Source organism: Lithobates pipiens, unplaced genomic scaffold, assembly GCF_037356315.1.
Source record: "Lithobates pipiens isolate NorthernLeopardFrog02 unplaced genomic scaffold, aLitPip1_a1.2 Scaffold_13, whole genome shotgun sequence".
NCBI lineage: Eukaryota > Metazoa > Chordata > Amphibia > Anura > Ranidae > Lithobates > Lithobates pipiens.
The window spans coordinates 140,389,692-140,411,596 of NW_027507718.1; the positions used below are offsets into that span (position 1 = coordinate 140,389,692).

The 21,905-nt window shown below is 48.4% G+C and overlaps 1 protein-coding gene across 1 annotated transcript in view; it reads left to right on the forward strand.

The window, feature by feature from the left end:
- The window catches only part of KISS1R (KISS1 receptor), a 235,098-nt gene that overhangs the window by 159,061 nt on the left and 54,132 nt on the right, over positions 1–21,905 (forward strand). Inside the window, exon 4 of the mRNA XM_077475650.1 lies at positions 17,954–18,192. Coding sequence (XP_077331776.1) covers positions 17,954–18,192 — 239 coding nt within the window. The remainder of the gene's footprint in view (positions 1–17,953; positions 18,193–21,905) is intronic.

The window sequence follows — 21,905 nt, forward strand, 5'->3', positions numbered from 1 at the left end:
ACATCACAGCTTTCATTTCAATAGCTGTGTGTTCCCGGCCACGCGCCGTCACACGCAGCCCCTCCCCCTTGTCCGGGCACTTTGATAGACAGATCATCCGTCCAATCCTGCGGGAGGGGGAGCCTGAAGGGGGAGGGGCTGCGTGTGACGGCGCGCGGCCGGGAACACACAGCTATTGAAATGAAAGCTGTGATGTTCCCGGAGCTGTGATCAAGTAGGCAGCGGAGGCGGCTCTCCTGCGCTATACAACCCCCATGATGGGCGTCACCAGGGGGCGGGGGGCGGAGCCCCGCCCCCACCCAGGCCATGCCCCATTTTCGGCTCCATTAACGGTCGTTTTTCTCTTTCGGCAAATTGCCGAAAAGGGCATTTTCGGCCGATATGTTTCGGCGGCCGAAATTTCGGTGCATCACTAATATATATATATATATATATATATATATATATATATATATATATATATATATATTAATACACTGCCTGCACTGACTGAATATCGAGTAAACACTAAATATATAGACAAGGCACCCTGCCTTTGGCCAATTATGGCTCTCTTAGCAGAGTGCGCTGTGATTGGCCAAAGCATGCAGGTCAGTTCCTATATTGGCTTACGCTGACTATCATAAATCCTTTCGGGTGTACACCGATGCCAGTCTCCAAGGATTGGGGGCTGCTCTGGCTCAAGAACAAGATGGAACAGAGCGTGTGATCGCCTATGCAAGTCAGAGTTTATGCCCTACTGAATGTAACCCAACCAACTACAGTTCTTTTAAACTTGAGTTGTTAGCGGTAGTCTGGGCCGTCACCGAAAAGTTTGCTGAGTACTTAGTAAATGGTCACGTGGACATATATAGTGACAACAATCCTCTTGCCTATCAAGTGACTGTAGATGGAAATGGAGGGAGGGGATTATAACGGTGCCAATAAATCCGAAATTGCAAAAGGTACATAAAATATCAATATACTTTATTTACAAGGGTGTTGGCAAATACGGTACATATATTTAATTTGTGAAAAAGGGAACAACAGGCCTGGGTGTTAGAAGGCTAGTAGTATAGATAATCAATTCCTACATGTTTCGCCAAAACATTGGCTTCCACGCGGAAATGATATAGGCTTGTGCCAAAATTTCTAAGTGAAAAAACAAAGAAAAAACATAAGATCCTCATCCGCTTTGAGTTGCTGATCTAGATCATCCTAAGGCCCGTTGAGGGGAAGTCGGGAGCATCAGCATTGCCACTGAAGCATCCTGGCTTGTAGTAAATTGTATAGTTGAACCAGGCCAGCCGTACCACCCAACGTTGCTCCAAGGCCCCCAGTTTAGCAGTCTCTAGATAAAAGAAGGTATGGCTGGGGAATCCTCCAAAGATACGGCACCTCATCCCAACTGATTTAGCAACTGGAAATGGAACTGGAGAGAGGGGATTATAATGGTGCCAATAAATCTGAAATTGCAAAAGGTACATAAAATATCAATATACTTTATTTACATATATAGAAAAAAAGGGACATGGACATCAGCTCATGGCATATTGGGACAGGAATCGGAAACCAGATTCTCGAGAGTAAAGGAGGCTCTCACCGAAGTTATTGCAGCTTCTAAAGCAGTGGGATAGCCTGGAAAGATATAATGGACTCTTATACCAAAAGGCACGGATTCCAGGGGAACTGCGAGTTATTAATCAACTGATTATCCCTCAATTGGAGGCCTTAGAGGTTTGGCAAGTCTTTCACCATATTGGAGGACACTTCTGTGTAGAACAGATGGAGGCCTTTATTCGTAAGTACATATTTTGTCCAGAGTTATCCAAGTGAGTGCAGAAGACATGTCGGGGTAGGGATGAGCCGAACACCCCCCCCGGTTCGGTTCCTACCAGACCTTTCGAACAGACCGAAAATTCGTGTGAACTTTAGAACCCCATTGAAGTCTATAGGACTTGAACGTTCAAAATAAAAAGTGCTAGTTTTAATGGCTAATATGCAAGATATTGTCCTAAAAAGGCTTTGGGGACCAGGCTCCTTCCCCAGGGGACATGGGTCAATGCCTAAAATTTTTTTAAAAACTGCTGTTTTTTCGGGAGCACTGATTTTAATGACGATTAAAGTGAAAAAAAAGTGAAATATTCCTTTAAATATCGTGCCTGGGGGGTGTCTATAGTATGTCTGTGAAGTGCCACATGTTTCCCAAGGTTAGAACAGTCCCTGCACAAAATGACATTTAACGGAAAAAAATCATTTAAAACTGCTTGCGGTTTTAATGTAATATCTGGTTCCGGCAATACGGATGAAATCATTGAGAAAAATGGCATGGGTAGCCCCCCTGCCCATTACCAGCCCCTTTGGATCTTGTACGGATATTAAGGGGAACCCCGTACCCAAATTAAAAAAGGAAAGGCGTGGGGCCCCCAGGCCCTATATACTCAGAACAGCAGTATACAGGCGGTACAAACAAGACTGTGTAGGTTTGTTGTGTTAAGTAGAATCTGTTTGTAATTTTGAAATGGTACATTTTTAAAGTGTAGCTCCAGTCAAAAAATCTATTTTTAAGCTTTTTGGAAAACATAGGGAAAGTTTATCACCCCTGTATAATTTTTTTTTGCCGTCCGTCTTTTTTCATCTCACTTCCTGTTGCCTCCTTCCGTTTGCAAGTAGGAGACATTTGTAAGTTGGATATTTGAAAGTAGGGGCCTGCCCTATGTGCTTTGCAGAAATGTGGCCCTAAGGTGTTGCCACAAGTTAACACTGTAAGCCCTCAAAGTGACTATTGGTGGGTGCTGGAGCGCCTGCTGTGAAGTATTATATCAAGAATTGTAATTACATGCCATTGTTGAACAGTGGTAGAAAAATTGAGCCTTTGGTGGTTGTGGTGGTGGTGCTGGTGCCACAACACTATAAGTCCTCACAGTTACTCTCGGTGGGTGCAGGAACGGGCCCTTGTGTGAAATATTATATCAAGAATTGTAATTACATGCCCCTGTTAAACAGGGGCTGAAAAATTGGGCCTTAGACACTGGTGCTGGTGCCACGACACTGCAACCTCTCCCATATACTCTAGTTGGAGTGCAAGAATGAGCCCTGCTGCAAAGCATTGCATCAAAAATTGTAATTACACGCCTGTGTTAAACAGGGGCTGAATAATTGGGCTGGTGGCATCACCCAGAACAAAAAATATTCTTCCAAGATATCAGCAGGATCATTGAGGAGGAAGAGGATAGTCAGTCAACATCAGCATAGGCAGTCTTGAAGGGATGTGACATTTAAAAAAAAAATTATTCGGTTACATCAGCTTCAGGTGCTTGGTAGCTGGTGGTGATCCAAGACTGATTCATCTTTATGAAGGTCAGTCGATCAACCGAGTCTGTGGACAGGCGCTCCCTGTGATCAGTTACAAAGCCACCAGCAGCACTGAAAGTGCGTTCCGAAAGAACGCTGGATGCAGGACAGGCTAGTAGCTCATACTGTGCAAGCTCTGGCCAGTGATCCATCCTCAAGACCCAGTAGGCCAGAGGATTTTCGGTGGGAAAGGTGTCCAAGTCTGAGCTTGCCCCTAGATATTTCTGCACCATGTAAATCAGACGCTGGCAATGGTTGCTGGAACCGATCATACCTTGGGGCTGCGGACTAAAAAATTGTCTGAACACATTGGTCAGACGGCCACCTTCTCCACCGCTCCTTCTGTGCACAGACCATTCTGCAAGGCCTCCCGGAGATGTCTCATCCTCTGCTCCCTCTGTGACAGCAACATAAGGTCCGCAAACCTTACCCTTGTACCGTGGATCAAGGAGAGTGGCCAGCCAGTAATGGTCCCTCTCCTTGATCCGAAGAATACGAGGAATCTTCCACAGGCTTTGCAGGATCAGGGAGGCCATGCAGTGTAGGTTAGCTGAGGCAGTCGGTCCAGAGTCCTCTGGGTCACTAAGGACAACATGGTCCGCAGCCACCTCCTCCCAGCCACGTACAAGTCCACGTGTTTCTTGGGACTGTAAATCATCCCTAAAAGACTGCTGCTGCTGATGCTGAGTGCCAGGCTCCACAAGCTGACACAAGCCTCCTCCTCCTCCTCCTCCTCCTCGTCCTCTTCCTGTGAGATGGGTGGGACAGCAGGAACACTGTCTGGATAAAGGGGGCCTTGAGAGGCAAGGAAGTCCTCCTCTTCCCACCTCTATTCTGCCTCAAGTGCCCTGTCCATTATTCCATGCAGCGTATGCTACAACAGGTGGACAAGAGGTACAGTGTCACTGATGCATGCACTGTCACTGCTCACCATCCTCGTGGCCTCCTCAAATGGTGACAGGACAGTGCATGCATCCCTAATCATGCCCCACTGGCGTGGTGAAAACAAAATGAGCTCCCCTAACCCTATCCTGGTGCCATAGTTGCACAGATACTCATTGATGGCCCTCTGCTGCATGTGCAGCCGCTGCAGCATGGCCAACATTGAGTTCCACCTGGCGGGCATGTCACATATAAGGCGGTTCTTGGGCAGGTTCAACTCCTTTTGGAACTCAGCCAGCCAAGCACTGGCATTAAATGATTGGCGGAAATGCACACAGACTTTCCTGGCCTGCCTCAGGACATCCTGTAAGCCTGGGTACCTGCCTAAGAACCTCTGCACCACCAGGTTAAGGACGTGAGCCATACAGGGCACATGGGTCAGTTGTCCCTGTCGGAGGGCGGAGAGGAGGTTGGTGCCATTGTCGCAAACCACCATTCCTGGCTTAAGCTGGCGTGGCATCAACCACCTCTCAGCCTGCCCTTGCAGAGCTGACAAAATATCTGCCCCAGTGTGGCTCCTGTCTCCCAAACAAACTAGCGCAAGCACGGCATGGCATCTTTTTGCCTGTGTACTTGCGAAGCCCCTTGAACGCTGGTTCCGAGGACAGAGCACTGGAAGAGGCCATGGAGGAAGAAGAAGAGGAGGGGGTGGAGGAGAGAGGTGTGTCACAACCAGTAGTAGAATTTTGGAGGCGTGGTGGCGGAACAACCTCCAACACTACTGTACCTTGTCCTGCATCCTTCCCAGCTGCCAGAAGAGTGACCCAATTGGCCGTGAAAGATAGGTAACGTCCCTGTCCATGCCTGCTGGACCATGGGTCAGCAGTAATATGCACCTTACCACTGACCACCCTGTCCAGCAAGGCATGAACATTGCCTTCCACATGCCGGTAGAGAGCCGGCATGTGACACACCTAATTCTACACCTTCATTCCTCTCAGTGCAGGTTTCAGAGAGGACTGAAGGTCTAGTGGGGTTGGAGATCCCAGCTGATGAGAAGCAAGGAGAGGTCTTTGTTCTTTGGTGTGGTGTGGGTCTTTAAGGTACGCTTGCCAACGAGCTGCATGGCAGGTCAACATATGTCTGGTCAAGCATGTGGTGCCCAAGCGGCTGATGTTTTGGCCACGCGAGATACGCTTGAGACATATGTTGCAAATAGCAGCGGTGCGGTCTGATGCACTCGTCTCAAAAAAGGCCCACACCAAAGAACTTTTAGAATAACGCGCAGAGGCAGCGCCCTGCACAGGCGGAGCTCTGCAGTGTGATTCAGTCAGTGTGCTGCCCTTAAGCTTGCCCCCGGAGGGCATCCTGCCTCGTTGTAGATATGCCTCCTCCTCCTCTCTCCTATCAGGCACCCACGTAGAGTCAGTGACCTCATCATCCCCTCCCTCTTCATCACTGGAGCAAACCTGTCAGTATGCTGCAGCTGGTGGAACATGACTGCCAGATTGCTGTCCTTCTTGAGCATCCCCTCTCTCTGCGCTCACGCCTTCCTCTAGCTGGGTATCATCATCAGAGCCTTCAAAACGCTGGGCATCCTCAAGGAGAATGTACACAACACTGTGCTCAAACAGTTCGGGGTAGTCCTCAGGAGGACATGGTGGGTCTAGGGAAGGAGTGACTGATGAAATTGAGACAAGGGAAGAGGATGCGTTGGCAGCTGCTTTGCTAGTACCCTGAGCCTGGGTGAGAGAGGATGAGGAGGATGAAGAGGGCTTGGTCATCGACTCTACCAAGTCTTCGGCATGATGCGTCTCAACACGTCCATCTGCCGAAAATAAGGACAAAATAAGGACAAGCGCGTCCCATGGCCACGTGCTGATGATGATGCCCAGCGTCCACGACCAGTTGTCTCTAGACACAGAGCCTGCTTGCCCATTTTTATTGGCTCGTGACTGTCTGCATCTCCTTGTTGGCCTTCCAGACATAGTAATGGCCTGCAGGGAGATGGGAAAACCAGCAATTGGGTAGTGTATATTGTGCTGGAGGCACACAACACCCACTTTAACTCCTGCAGATGCCTGTATTAGAGAACACCAGCAATAAAGGATAGATACAGGTGTATACTGTGCTGTGCTGGAGGCACACAACACCCACTAACTCCTGCAGATGCCTTTATTAGAGAACACCAGCAATAAATGGTTAGATACAGGTGTATACTATGCTGGAGGCACACAACACCCACTAAATCCTGCAGATGCCTTTATTATAGAACACCAGCAGTAAAGAGTAGATTCCGGCATATACTGTGCTGTGCTGGAGGCACACAACACCCACTAACTTCTGCAGATGCCTCTATTAGAGAACACCATCAAAAAAGGGTAGATACAGGTGTATACTGTGCTGTGCTGGAGGCACACAACACACACAACACCCTCTAACTCCCGCAGATGCCTGTATTAGAGAACACCAGCAAAAAAGGGTAGATACAGGTGTATACTGTGCTGGAGGCACACAACATCCACTTTGGATCCTGCAGATGCCTGTATTTAAGAACACCCACAATGAAGGGTAGATACAGGTGTATACTGTGCTGGAGGCACACAACACCCACTAACTCCTGCAGATGCCTCTATTAGAGAACACCCACAATGAAGGGTAGATACAGGTGTATACTGTGCTGTGCTGGAGGCACACAACACCCACTAACTCCTGCAGATGTCTGTATTAGAGATCACCAGCAAAAGCGGGTAGATACGGGTGTATACTGTGCTGTGCTGGAGGCACACAACACCCACTAACTCCTGCAGATGCCTTTACTAGAGAACACCAGCAAAAAAGGGTAGCTACGGGTGTATGCTGTGCTGGAGGCACACAACACCCACTTTAACTCCTGCAGATGAATGTATTAGAGAACATCAGCAAAAAGGGGTAAATTCAGGTGTATACTGTGCTGGAGGCACAAAACACCCACTTTAACTCCTACAGATGCCTGTATTAGAGAACACCAGCAATAAAGGGTAGATGCAGGTGTATACTGTGCTGGAGGCACACAACACCCATTAACTCCTGCAGATGCCTGAGAAAAGAACACACTGTCCCTGCCTATCTTGCTCTTTCTCTGCACACTGGAACATACTACACAAGTCTGCCTCGCTGGGGGCCTTATATATGGGGCGTGTACTAAACCCCCTGAGCTATAATTGGCCACAGACATCCTGCCTGTGGCCAATTATGGCTCTCTTCGCTGCCGGCACTGTGGTTGGCCAAGCATGCGGGGTCACAGTGCATGCTTGGCCAATCATGAGCCAGCAATGCACTGCGATGGCGCAGTGCATTGTGGGCCGTGAGTGCCACACGAATTTGACGCGAACGGCCCACAACGTTCGGTATTCGCCGAACATGCGAACAGCCGGTGTTCGAGTCAAACATGTCTTCAAATCGAACACCAAGCTCATCCCTAGTCAGGGGTGTTGGAGTTGTGCCATCCACAAAGGCAGAACAGAGAACACCCCTTTGGTGGTGAGCACAGGAGAACCCTTTGAATTACTGACCATGTACTTTCTGACAGTGGAGGGCACCTCTATAAGGTATCGCTATGCCTTGGTGTTTGTGGACCACTTCTCTAAGTTCGCCATCATGGTGCCAACTAAAGATCAGACTGCCGCCACCAGGGCTAAACTGTTCTGGACCCATGTAGTCCAGCCCTACGGGTGCCCCAAATGGATTCCGTCCGCCCAAGGGCCAAACTTTGAGTCCAAGGTGTTTTCTGAACTGTGCCGTCTTAGTGGCAAGATCACTGGCACCGCCTGGATCAAGCCAAACAGATAGTACTGGGAAAGCACCAGGATTTAGCCGAGGAAAGTACTGTTCAATTGTTGCCACTTATACAGAGTCCTGGTGATGAATCCTAAACAGCTGAGGGGCAGCAAGCTGGAGCCCAAGTGGGAGCGCTGTCCATATCGAGTCAAGCAACAACCTTTCCCTGGGTGGCCTGTGTATGGTCTGGTTTCAGAGAAGCCGGATGGACCTCACAAGAGACTGCATCGTAATCTCCTTCGTCCCTGTGTGTTCAATGCTGTTCACAAATGGATAATCCTAGTCTTGTACTCGGAGTCAATCTGTGGATAGTAAGGAAAGGAACAAAGAGCAACAAAGAACATAGACCTGAAGTGTGCCGGGGGGTCACATGGTCAGTATGCCTAAAAGGGGGCATACCCAAGTATGAAATGTAATAAATGAAATAAAAAGAAAAATGGAATGGGTGGGTGGGACACGAGAGCCAGCATCCATGAGAGGAGGAGGCAGAGGAGGGCAGGCTATATGTAGCCCGACTCCTCCTACAAATACAGGCTGACCTGTGGTCAGCCTTACACTTGTACTCAGAGTCAATCTGTGGATAGTAAGGAAAGGAACAAAGAGCAACAAAGAACATAGACCTGAAGTGTGCCAGGATCACGTGATCAGTATGCCTAAAAGGGGGCAAAAAAATACAGTAGGATGAAAGCTTAACAATCAGATTACACAGTGAATAACGTCTAACCTGTGGTGGTGGCAATGAGGTATGTATTTAGCTGCAGAAAAGGAAGCGCTAGGAAAGGCAATAGAGGACCATCCCAGCATTAGACAAATGTAACACTAACAAGCTTGGTATAAAACCAACACCAAGCACCAAACCTTGCCAGGCTCCAAGAACCTGATAACAGTGCTGCGTCTTGCGAGCATGCAGATGTAACAGAAAGGGCCAGGGTGCCAACTAGTAGATTGGCTAAAGTAAGTGAGACCCTGGGCCAGAAGCACCACTCCCCTGGCTTTAGGAACCACAAAGCCAGCTATAGCACCACCTTGAGCCCCAAGCTGGTAACCAACACAAAAGGAGACACCTGAGAGTATGTCAAAAACGTCACGAAAATAAGACCCACAATGGAAAGTCAGCTGAGCACAGCCGGGAGTCTACTCTGCTGGAACCCTGGACGGCTTCAAACGAAAGTGCAGAAAAATGAAACAACCTGACGGGTCATTCAACATGAAATGCTGAGACTTAACTTGATACGCCCAGAAAGTGCTGAGGGCCGATACAAGCTGGAAGAGGAAAAAAAACAAACAAACAGAAAAGCAAATAGGAACTGGATGTTAACCATCAGGACTGGAAACCTAAACCGGAAAGCCCAGAAAACATGGCAAGCAGTGTCATGAGCCTTCCTGGTATTTAAAACAAAACCTAATGATCAAGGCTGCTACGTCAGCCAAATGGAAAACCAATCTACCATAAACTGGACCTGAAAAGAAAGTGCGACGCTGGTTCCTGCTTCCGAGACCCGAGCCTACAGATACTGGCCCGGGCCCCGAGAGGACCCCGGGATCCTCAAAAGCCCCTGAGCCAGTAGAAGCTGCAGAGCAGCAATAGGCTGACTAACCAATCGTTCTATACCCTAGCGCAACTCCTGGCCGGATGCAGCTAGGAAATGAAAGATAGTGTGGAATGACACCCAACTGGTCAGGAACACAACTAGTGAGAGAACCATGAGCAGACAAAGAAACCTGCAACAAAAATGTAACCCGCGAGAAGGAAACGTGACTGAACGAGAAACATAAGTAGCGTGAGCTAATAACCATGAGCAGCATAAGAACTGAGGCTGCAAGAAAAAATGACCTGCCTAGAAAATGCAGGTTGCATGAGAAACGCAAATTGATGAAACCACAAGAGAAAACCTGGGGGTACAAAAGAAAACCCTGGGGGTACAAGAGAAAACCCTGGGGGTGCAAAAGAAAACCCTGGGGGTACGAAAGAAAACCCTGGGGACATGAGAGAAAACCCTGGGGACACAAGAGAAACCTTGGGGACACGAGAGAAAACCCTGGGGACATGAGAGAAAACCCTAGGGACACGAGAGAAACCTGGAAAACGAGAGAAACCTGGAAAATGCGAGAAACCTGGAAAATGAGAGAAACGCAACATAGCATGAGAAAACGTAACGTTGCATGAGAAACGTAACATTGCACGAGAAACATAACATTGCATAAAACGTAACATTGACCAAAAACCGTAACATTGCATGAGAAACCGTAATCTGCATGAGAAACGTAAACTGCATGAGAAACGTAAACTGCATGAGAAACGTAAATTGCATGAGAAACATAAATGGCATGAGGACAAACCGTATGAGAAACTAACTGCATGAGAAACGTGAGTTAGAACAAAATGTGAGTGGTGTAAGAACAGATGAGAAGACTTGCCACCGACCAAGCCAATTAAAAACGATCACCTCAATCTGTTAAACCCATAGGCGTGATAGGTAACCCACGGTGGAAGAACGGTGGAAGAACACGGACAACCCAGCTGTGTGAGACAACCAGAAAACCTAATAACAACCTGCCCGTGACACAACAAACCCCCGGTACCTGACAAGTAAATGACGTAGGACCAAAAGTGTAAGGATGTGGGTGCCAAAATGACAGGACCAACAGCGCATGAATGTGAAACTGATGACACCACCCTAATGAATGCAGAAATGAGCCCGAGCAACCTGCAGAAAGGACAGCGCCAAGACAGGAAATTAAAAACGAACACTCAGGGCTAAGGTACCCACAGACCTTGGTGGGTAGTAGTAAAGGTGTAACCGTGAACGTATACGTATGATGTGTGGACTACAGGTGAGAAAATCGTGGGACAACAATCAATTAACAACGAAACCTCAGCCCGTATGGACCTGTAGACGTGAGAGATCCTGGATGTAAGTACCAACTAACGGAAATGCCGCAAACGAAGAGCAACATGAAACATACGACACATGGGAAAAATGTAAACAACATGGGAAAGACGTAAGAAACATGGGAAAAAACATGAGAAACACAGAAAACGTACGAAAACATAAAAGTTGCCTGAGACACGTAATTTGCATCAGCCGCGTAAATTTGCATCAGACGCGTAAATTGCATGAGAAAATGTAAACCCTGAGAACCATAACTTCCCTAAAAACCCTATAAGAACTGAAAAACGTGTAAAACGTCAACCGCCTGAGAAACGCAAAATGCATGAGCAACGCAAATTGCAAGAAAAACCCGTAAATTGCAGAAAACTGTAAAAATGCGTAAGAACCCTAACTTGCAGAAAACTGTAAATTGCGTAAGAAACCATAAATTGCATGAAACATAAATAGCATGAAACCATAAATCGCACGAGAAAAACCATAACCACATGAAATGTCAACACACAAATTTGCATGAGAACCATAAATTGCGTAAACCGTAATTGCATAAAGCCGTAAATTGCAAAAAAACGCAAATTGCGTAATGACCCGTAAATTGCACGAGACCGTAAATTGCCTGAGAAAACGTAAATTGCATGAGACCGTAAAATAGCATGAGAAAACTGAAAATAGCATGAGAAACCGTAAATTGCATGAGAAACCTTAAATTGCATGAGAAACCGAAAAAATTGCGTGGGAAACCGTACATGCATGAGAACCTGAAAATTGCATGAGGACCACCACCAGCGGACGGAAACCCCTCCCCCCGGCAGAACCAGGCAGCTTAATCCTCCCCCCCAGCAGAACCACCAGGAGCAGGAGGCGGGCGGGAGAAGCAGCTCCCCGGAGCCACCAGGCGGACGAACCCCCCCTTCCCCCAGCAGAAACAAGTGACCTGAACCTCCCCCCATCCCCCCGGCAGAACACCGGGAGAAGGAGGCGGGTGGGAGAAGCATCACCCCCGCAGCTACCAGGCGGACTAACCCCCTCTTCTCGGATGAACCCCCCCACCAGGCGATCGAAATCTCCACCCCACCCCTGGCAGAAACACCAGAAGGAGGAAGGCAGGAGAAGCGGCTCCTCTGGAGCCACCAGGCGGATAAACCCCCCCCCCCCACGGCAAGCCAGCGGGCAGGAGAAGCGGGCCCCGTGGAGACGGAGGAGTCACCAGGTGGCCGAAACACCCCCCCTGCGGAAAACACCAGGGGAAGTAGGGTCAATGAGTGGAGCTGGCGGGGACGTAACACCCCCCCAGCATGAATACCGGGAGAGGAGGTGGGGTGGCTGAAACAACATGGGGAGAGAGGGGCGGACCAGCCCCCCTCCACTCGGCAGGCGATCGAAAATCCCCCTCCCCTCCCCCGGCAGAACCATCAGGAGAAGGAGGCGGGTGGGAAAGCCCGCAGCTGACACCTCCTCCCCTCCCCTCCAGCAGAGGCAGCTGGAGAAGGAGGCGGGCGGGAGAAGGGCTCTCTCGTGGAGACAGGAGCCGCCGGCAAACCCCCCTCCCCGGCAGAACCATACGGGGGAAGCCTGTGGCTGGCGCCTCCCTCTCCCCTCCCCTCCGGCAGTGGCAGTGGCAGAAGGCGGCGGGGGTGGGAGATAGGCTCCCCCCATGGAGACAAGCGCTGCGGACGAACCCCCTGTCAGAACCACACAGGGAAGCCTGTGACAGAAACCCCCCCCCCTTCCCTCCAGCAGAGGCAACCTTTTCCATAGGAAGCTGAGATAGATGCCCACAAGCGGAGCCGGCGGGGGCCAAAAGCACCTCCTCTGATCCGCCGGAAGTGATGTCAGCACGAGAGCCAGCATCCACGATTAGAGGAGGCAGAGGAGGGCAGGCTATATGCAGCCTGACTCTTCCTACAAATGTTGTGGACATTTGATTGTATAACATTTTATTCTAGGATGTGTGTTTTATAGATTGTCATGTGCCTCCCTGTGTCTGGTTTAATCGAGGAGCGCTCTAGCAGAGCGCACTTGGGTCAAATCGAGACCAGTGGTAAAAACAGTCAGTATGAAAACCTTCTCATGGGATTTGAGACGTGTTTTCTGTGTCTGTGGATGTTTTTTGGTTTGTAGGTACCAAGCGCAATGCGCTGGGCTTCTTGCTTTCAAATGACTATGGGCATTAGAGAAGCAAGGTCCACGTAACGAGATAAACATATTATTTTATCTCTGTGTGGCTACGTTATCCCTTTTGGATACATATCTGCTTTAATAAGAGGACATTGGTATCTGCCTTGTTAATATACTAGTACCGTATATTGACAACACCAGTAGCAATGTCCCCGCAGATTGTCTCAAGCTTGTAAGAACCATTAGAATGAGCTCACTCCATACTGTTTACTTTGAAAACACTATTGGCTGGGCTGCATGCTGACTAAAAGGGGGTGTGTGCAATTCCTCTTGTAAGTGCCCTCCCCTTTAATGTATGTGTCATTTCCTGTGATGTCATTTTCTGTACTGAGGAAGTGCTTGCCTGATGTGGGCAAGCACTTCCTGTTTGTCATTCTTTGGGAGATAATAAAAGGCGATGTTGGGCCCCCAGGGGGGGCATAAGCATGGAACTGAGTACGTAAGAAGGATGGTCATGTCTGTTCATTGGGATGAATGGGTTGGAAGGTAAGCTAAAGTATTATATAATTAAGATGGAAATGGGTGCTTATATGAGCACAGTAGATGTGGCTGTGGGCATAGCATACAGCCAAATTGCTACGTCACAAATACAGGCTGACCTGCGGTCAGCCTTACACCTGTCTTTCCCCCATCTGCTAGATGGGACAAGAGCCAAGATGTCCTCAACAGTGACTTTGCAACCTGGTACCTGCCCCCTCTGCTGACGGTAGAGACCTTATCCCTAGCTGGGGGAGATACAGAGAACCAGGCTACTGCTACTGAATTTGACTTATCTGTGAGGGAGCCAGATGTGCACGGTGCCCCCACTCCTGAGGAGGATGAGCCTCTTATGGATGAAATAGCACCTACCAATCCTGTTGTGGAGGGGGGACAGTGCACTGCTACCTCAGAAGGAGATGGACATTTGGAAGTTCCGGAGCCTCGCTTACCAAAGCGTTTTACCAGGGGACTGAAACCTGTCAAGTATTCTGACTATGTGACTTGAACTGTTATGTATTGCTTGTTTTCTTGCTTGCTATATTATTGCACTGTGTTAATTACCTCTCCTTAGGTGCATGCACGAGATTGAAATTCTTAAAGGGGGGGGGCTGTAGGCAGCTGTAGTGCAGGGCAGCCTAGCTGGCTGCAAGAGGAAGTGGGGTAGCAAGTGTATATACGCTTCAGCTGATTTGATATGTTTATGTGTACATATGTCCAGAGCTGTTTGGCCTCTATAATTGTCTCCAGCACCATTTTGGAGAAGCTTGGTGTCCTGATAGGACAAGCAAATCTCAGGATATTTGGTCAGCCATCTTTGGGTGGATATCTTATATAGGAAATGCCAGCCACGTTGAGAGGAGAACACGTGTGTATAGACAGGGACAGAGGTCCGCTTGTGAGGGAGAGTTAGGAGAAGATAGGGAGAGTGTTACGGCCTGTAAGGGATAGCTCAGGGGTCCTACGGAGTCCTGTATCAGCAATCCTGGTTGGATGAAAGACTCCCCATTGCGGATAATAAAACCAGTGTCCTCGCTGTGAGGGTATCAGATGCCTATATCCATCTGCTGAAGGAATACAGCTGTTACCGGGTAACGTATGTGAATATCAGCCTCTACCGATACGCATTGTGTGCTTGGGTTTATACTGTGTCAGTCATTGGAAAGTGCCTATAGCCTATAGTGCTGACGAATACAACTACCACTTAAATTAGAAGTGACTGTGCTGTGTATCTTTGCCTCCGTGCTTGGAGTGAAAATATTTGCATTATTGCTGTAAATACTCTTTCTACTACCTTCTCTCCAGTAATAAACGTTGCCTGGTTTATAAAGTCAGTATGTGAGATTCCCTCGGTCAAGCCGATACACCCTACACCTACTTACACATATACATCTATTTTTTTTTTGACCTGTAATGCAGTAATGTTAATCCATTTGTGTATTTGTGTATTTTTTTTTACTTGTCCTTTCCTATTAACCTTTGATTTGACTAAAACAGACCTGGATGCATTCCTAAATTTACAAAATACAACTGGATACTAACATTTATAGGTAATGAACACCAAGGGTAGATGATTCAGGAAATATTTACCAGTAATTGCCTGCTGGATCATGCTTTATTGGGGGTTTTGCCTTCGTCTGGATAAATTGTGAATATAGGATTACATTTAAGCAAGTTTTATATTTGTTTTTTCTTTGTGTGTTGCACTAGAATGACTTGTGTTTTTTTGTTCTAACCTGACATTTTTCTCACTGATCACCAATGTAAGGGACATTCTTCCCACTGATCCCCAATGTAAGGAGCATTCTTCCCACTGACCACCAATGTAAGGGGCATTCTTCACACTGATCACCAATGTAAGGGACATTTTTCTCACTGATCACCAATGTAAGGGACATTCTTCCCACTGATCCCCAATGTAAGGGACATTTTTCACACTGATCACCAATGTAAGGAACATTCTTCTCACTGATCACCGATCTAAGGAACATTCTTCCCACTGATCACCAATGTAAGGAGCATTCTTCCCACTGATCACCAATGTAAGGAACATTCTTCCCACTGATCACCAATGTAGGGAACATTCGTCCCACTGATCACCAATGTAGGAAACATTCTTCCCATTGATCACCAATTAAGGAACATTCTTCTCACTGATCATCAATGTAAGGAACATTCTTCTCACTGATCGGCAATGTAAGGAACATTATTCTCACTGACCACTAGAGCTGAGCATCTTCACTGGTCTCATCATGTCAACAGTTCTACTCGGCAATACATCATGATTACTGCCCATGGTTTTCATCAAAAACTCATCAGTGCAGCTTATCAGTGGCCATCAATGCAGCCTTACCAGTGCCCATCAATGCAGCCTCACCAGTGCCCATCAAACGCAGTTTATCAGTGCCCATCAAATGCAGTTTATCAGTGCCCATCAAATGCAGTTTATCAGTGCCCATCAAAATGCAGCCTCATCAATGCCCATCAATGCAGCTAAGCAGTGGCCATCAAATTCAGCTTATCAGTGCCCATCAAAAGCAGCCTCACCAGTGCCCATCAAATGCAGCTTAATATGGCTTATCAATGCCATCTCAACAGGGCCTATCAAATGCAGCCTAATCAGTGCTCTTCAAATGCCACTCACCAGTGCCCATCAAATGCAGCCTTATCAGTGACTGTATCACACAGAGTGGCAATCTCCCACTGTGTCATTGAGGTTGGATTTGAATTGCCCGGGATGTGCAGCTGCTAGTACAGAAACTACTAGTGGTAATTGGTGCAGCGCCGCAAATGCGGCGTCGCAGCGATTTAGGGCAGTGCCATTGCCGTTTTGACTTCAAATCGCATGCCAAATTGCTCCAATGTGAACCAGGGGTAAGTGCTATTCCCTATACACTGAATGGCATTCAATGTACCAGATATCAGTGGGCACTAGTGAATAGCACCTGGACCTGGTAAATAGGCACAGGGCAAGTTCTTATAAAAACAACATGCATACAACTGCTGTGCTGTCATTATAACACTGACCTGCTGCTGCACACAAGAAAGGTCAGTGTGGGTGGCCAATTCCAAGATGAGCCTAACTCCACTCCGCTGCCTGCTCTGTGTGCACTCTCTGCACTCTGCACTGCAGCCTCCAGCTCCCTTACCGACTGTCCCCCATGGCAGTGACATATGACCCTGCCCCTCAGCTGAATACCCCAGGGGGAGAAGTGGCCGAAGCGCCTGTCTTTGCAATAATCCATGTTCAGCTGATGGCTCCATGATTGCTCTCTCACTCTGATCCATCTCGGCCAGATCGCTCCTCTCATATAGCCGCATCAACTGCCGGCAAGGATTTTAGTCCACTGCTTCTTAGGGCTGGGTATAGTTTTCTCAATTCTGCTTCTGTGGGCACCTCAAGGGGCAGACTGAGCCTCTCATGGGCCCCCCCCCCCTCGACCCTGGGCCCTCGGACAGTGCCCAAGTGCCGAATGGTCAGTCCGCCCCTGGAAAGAACCTGCCTGGTGACTCTAAGTACAATTCATTATCTCAAGTTGAGAAATTTGATTTCCAAGTATAGAAAGGTCATTCCAAATGCAGTTTAACTTTGGTGGTTAGAATCCATTTGAGACTTTCACCTAGCAATATACCTTTTGGGGTCTTCATTGAGTAGGTTTAGCCAATGGAAGGTCTCACATCCCAAAATAATAATTAGCAACAATGCCAATACATTGATGTATGTGTATGCCCTTGTACACACGGGAAGGAGATTCCGACGGAATGTGTCCGATCGGACCGTTTTGTCGGATATTCCGACTGTGTGTGGTCTACATCGGACTGTTTCCGTCGGAGTATCCGACGGACCAAGTTTTCCAACTTGTTGGTAAAATTTTCCGACAAAATGCTCCGATCGGACATACTCCGATCATGTGTAGAGAATTCCGCTCGGACAAAGTGCCAAGCATGCTCAGATCAAATTCCTACACCAAAGCTATTGGCTACTAGCATGAACGTAGTCCCGTCGTAAAAAAAATAATGTAATCGCATCGGATTTTCCGACAACTTTGTCCGACCGTGTGTATGCAACAGTTTCGGACAAAATCCGTCGGACAAAATCCGACGGACAAAATCCGACGGATTTGGTTGTCGGAATCTCCGACCGTGTGTACAAGGGCTAAGAGATTTCATGTTGGTAAGCTCAAACCTGTTAATGAAGAATCAACTTATGAGAAGGAAGTACGTTTTGTCTATAGCTCTAGTAGATAGTAGATTTAGAAACTAATAAGACTAGGACAGATGTATTTCTATTTGTAATAGAATGGTGCATTACAATTTAATTAATAAAAACATTTTCTTATTTTACAGTTTAATGTTTTTTTTTTTCTTTACAGGCTCTTTTATTGTATCTATCCCAGTTCCTATTTATAACCAGCTCATAGAAGGCTATTGGTTTGGACCACAAATGTACTGCATTGAATTGTTTCCATCAGTTTATCATGAGAAGGCTTTTATTCTTTACAACTTCCTTGTGGTATACATGCTGCCATTGCTCACTATCTGCATCTGTTACTCTGCCATGGTCTATCAGATGGGAAGGCCTTCTGTGGAGCCTATTGATAACAGTTACCAGGTAACAAACTACTGGACCGGCATATGTACAAGTCCTAATAGTAAGAGTATTTTCTGCTGTGACCTAAATGTGTATATAAACTCTAACAATTAACTTCTCTTGTTTGCTTTTGGTCTGTTAAATATTTTGATGCTGCTTTGTTTGATAAGTGCTATAAATATCTGTTGATTCTGCCAGAATCCCAGTACTCTCCTGTGCACTCTGCGGTGCTATCTAAAACAGTTTCAACCCTGTCTAGTTTAGCTTTTGAACTACAGAATGTTTGGAGAGAGGGAGAGATGTTCTGTACATCTGACATACTTCCTGTCCTAGGGTGACAAGGCTGTTGCTACATAGATAAAGTAGAGCAAGTGAGCACTGGCCCACTAAAACAGAAAGTATCAGCAAAACAAATGCAGCTGTATGCAGGTGTGGCCTTTTTTCTCCATTGTAGGCGGCACTCAACCACAGCCGCATTGCAGTTCTTTAAGTAAAGGAGAAGTTAAGAGGAACGTGGTAGGTGGGTAGTGTAGAGACAGGGCACCCATCTGATTGGGACAGTGATTAGTGGCAGAGAGAGGTTGAAGACAAGTAGGGAAAGGATAGGGACATGCCTTTCTTCCTGCAGACCTCCCCATTTGGGCAGGGCCCGGGCCAGGCCACATTCTGCCCATCGAGACAGAAGCTGTTGGCACATCCGAGACCTGCTCTGCTACACATTGCTGTGGCATTCTGTGAGTGCTCCCAGCCAGGTGCCTTCCCACTGGGCTTGTTGCAAATTATCGAACTTTAACTTTAATAAAAGTTCTGTTTTCTGCAACTGTACTCTGAGTATTTACTGCTACTGCACCATGCTGCACCTCCCCACACTTGGCTACAATATTCCTCTGGCTGAGTGGGAGGAGAGGCTAGAAAGTGCTGTGCATCTGTATTAGGTTCCTGCCCAGCTGATTGCTGAGATGGCTATAAACCCCTTAAAAGATGACACCCACCTAGCGTTCATATCCACTGCTTGAAGAGTATTGGACCACCCTGGAAAAAAATGTGGCATGCCTGGAGGACCTATTGGGAGAAAATGTGACAGTACCAGAGTTGAGGAAGAGATTCTTTGTCTAGAGGCAGTAGGAGAATGAGAGCCTCACTCATATTGCAGTAGCATTTAAGAATCTCTGAAAATGCCTGGAGAAGAGGGATGTGTGCAGCTGTGCCAATAATACCTATGGTGGGAATAAAGGCAGTGGTTGACATGGTTGAGCAGGCACAAGATGATGCAGAGGCAACCGTGGCAGTGACAAAAAGGTATGACCCATTGCACTTGAAAGAGAAGGCCTTGGCTCCTTTACCTCTGTCAGCCATTCACACAACGTTGAGGGAACGCGTTCTAGACATGGCCTCCCTGAAACAGGAAATGTCCTCTATCAAATGGGATTCAGCCCATCCCATTAAGGGTGAGAATACATTATGGAGAGACCCAGAGGAGGACCAGAAGTGCTGGTGGTGCGGCCGCTTTGGACATATAGACAAGAACTGTGGACAGTTTTAATCCAAAAGCACACCCAGTCCGAAGGTAAACCAGTGACTCCCAGGACAGAGATAGACTCCCAGAACAGTCAGCACAAGGTCCCAGCAAACCAAAGTCCATGGTCGATTCTAGTCCAGTGGTAACCTCCCTCTTTTATGTAAATAGAGGTCACATACATTGACACTGGTTCCAAAGTCATTGTCATAGAGTATGACTTCTATGCCCAATGGTTTGGTACATTAGACCAACTGGACTCCTCGTGGCTATGCCGCAAGACAGCCAATAACAATCTTAGTAGAAGGTGTCACTTGGATAAAGATCTAAATCGAAGGAAGGCCAGGTGGTGGTGACTCGTGGCCCAGTAAGTTCAGCAGTGCCTATTTTCTTGGGCATGCATGTCTTAATGAACTCGGACTTACCCTGCCTGCTGGCTAGATTTGAGCATTCTAGAATGAGAGATGTTGTCTTATCCCTCTCTCACCCTCATTGGTTTTAATGTCTCCACAAAATTCTCCACTAATGATTCATTTTTGTTGACAGGGCTGCAGAGTTGAGCTGTGGACTGTGGGTCAAAAGGGGAGCTGTGGACTGTTGGATAAGAGGGGAGCTGTGGACCCGTTGGACAAGAGGGGAACTGTGGACTGTGGGAAAAGAGGGGAGCGCTGGACTGTGGGACAAGAGGGGAGCTCTGGACCTGTAGGACAAGAGGGGAGCTGTAGGACAAAAAGGGAGCTGTGGACCTGTTGGACAAGAGGAGAGCTGTAGATCTTTGGGAGAAGAGGGGAGCTGTGGACCTGTGGGACATGAGGGGAGCTGTGGACTGTGGGACAAGAGGGGAGCTGTGGACTGTGGGACAAATTGGAGCTGTGGATTGTGGGACAAGAGGGGAGCTGTGGACTTTGGGAGAAGAGGGAAACTGTGGACCGTGGGAAAAGAGGGGAGCTGTGGACAGGGGTGCAGAGTTCAGCTGTGGACTGTGGGCCAAAAGGGGAGCTGTGGATGTTGGACAAGAGGGGAGCTGTGGACTATAGGAGAAGAGGGGAACTGTGGACTGTTGGATAAGAGGGGAGCTCTGGACTGTGGGACAAGAGGGGAGCTGGGGACCTGTAAGACAAGAGGGGACCTGTTGGACAAGAGGGGAGCTGTGGACCTTTTGGAAAAGAGGAGAGCTGTAGACCTGTGGGCGAAGAGGGGAGCTGTGGACCTCTGGGTCAAGAGGGGAGCTGTGGACCTGTGGGCGGACAAGAGGGGAGCTGTGGACCTGTGGGATATGAGCGGAGCTGTGGACTGTGGGACTAGAGGGGAGCTGTGGACTGTGGGACAAGAGGGGAGCTGTGGACTGTGGGACAAGAGGGGAGCTGTGGACAGTGGGATAAGAGGGGAGCTGTGGACCGTGGGACAAGAGGGGAGCTGTGGACTGTGAGACAAAAGGGGAGCAGTGGACCGTAGAAGAAAAGGGAAACTGTGGACTGTGGGAGAAGAGGGACGCTGTGGACTGTGGGACAAAAGGGGAGCTGTGGACCTGTGGGGCATGAGGGGAGCTGTGGACTGTGGGACAAGAGGGGAGCTGTGGACTGTGGGGCAAGAGGGAAGCTGTGGACTGTGGGACACGAGGGGAGCTGTGGACTGTGGGACAAGAGGGGAGCTGTGGACCTGTTGGACAAGAGGAGAGCTGTTGTCACGTACCTGGTTGGAAAGCCCAGAATGCAGGGAGCGGCTCCTCGTAAGCCTCCGGCTCGAGAGTCCCTGGAAGTGGAGACAGGGATTCAAGAGTTCGGAGGGCACAAGTGCCAAGCCGGGTTATGCAGCAGCAGAAGTCCACAAAGGCCCAAGAGAGTAGAAACCCGATGGCAGGCGGGGATGCGGTCACAACGTAGGCACAGGTGGGTGACTGGAACAGCCGGCAGAAGTCCGAGAGAACAGCAGGCACAGGTGGACTGGCTGGAGCAGTCAGCGGGTACAGCAGGCACTGGCAATCAGGCAGGAACAGCGGGTACAGCAGGCACTGGCAACCAGGCAGGAACAGCGGGTACAGCAGGCACCGGCAATCATGCAGGAACAGCGGGTGGCAGCAGACGAGGTCGGGAACAAGCCGGGCCGGTATCAGGCGGGCAGCAGAAGTACACAGGAGAAGGCAGAGACGTAGTCAGGCAGGCAGGTGGTCGGTGGCAGGCAGCAATCAAACGAAGTCAGGAACAGGCCGGGTACGGTG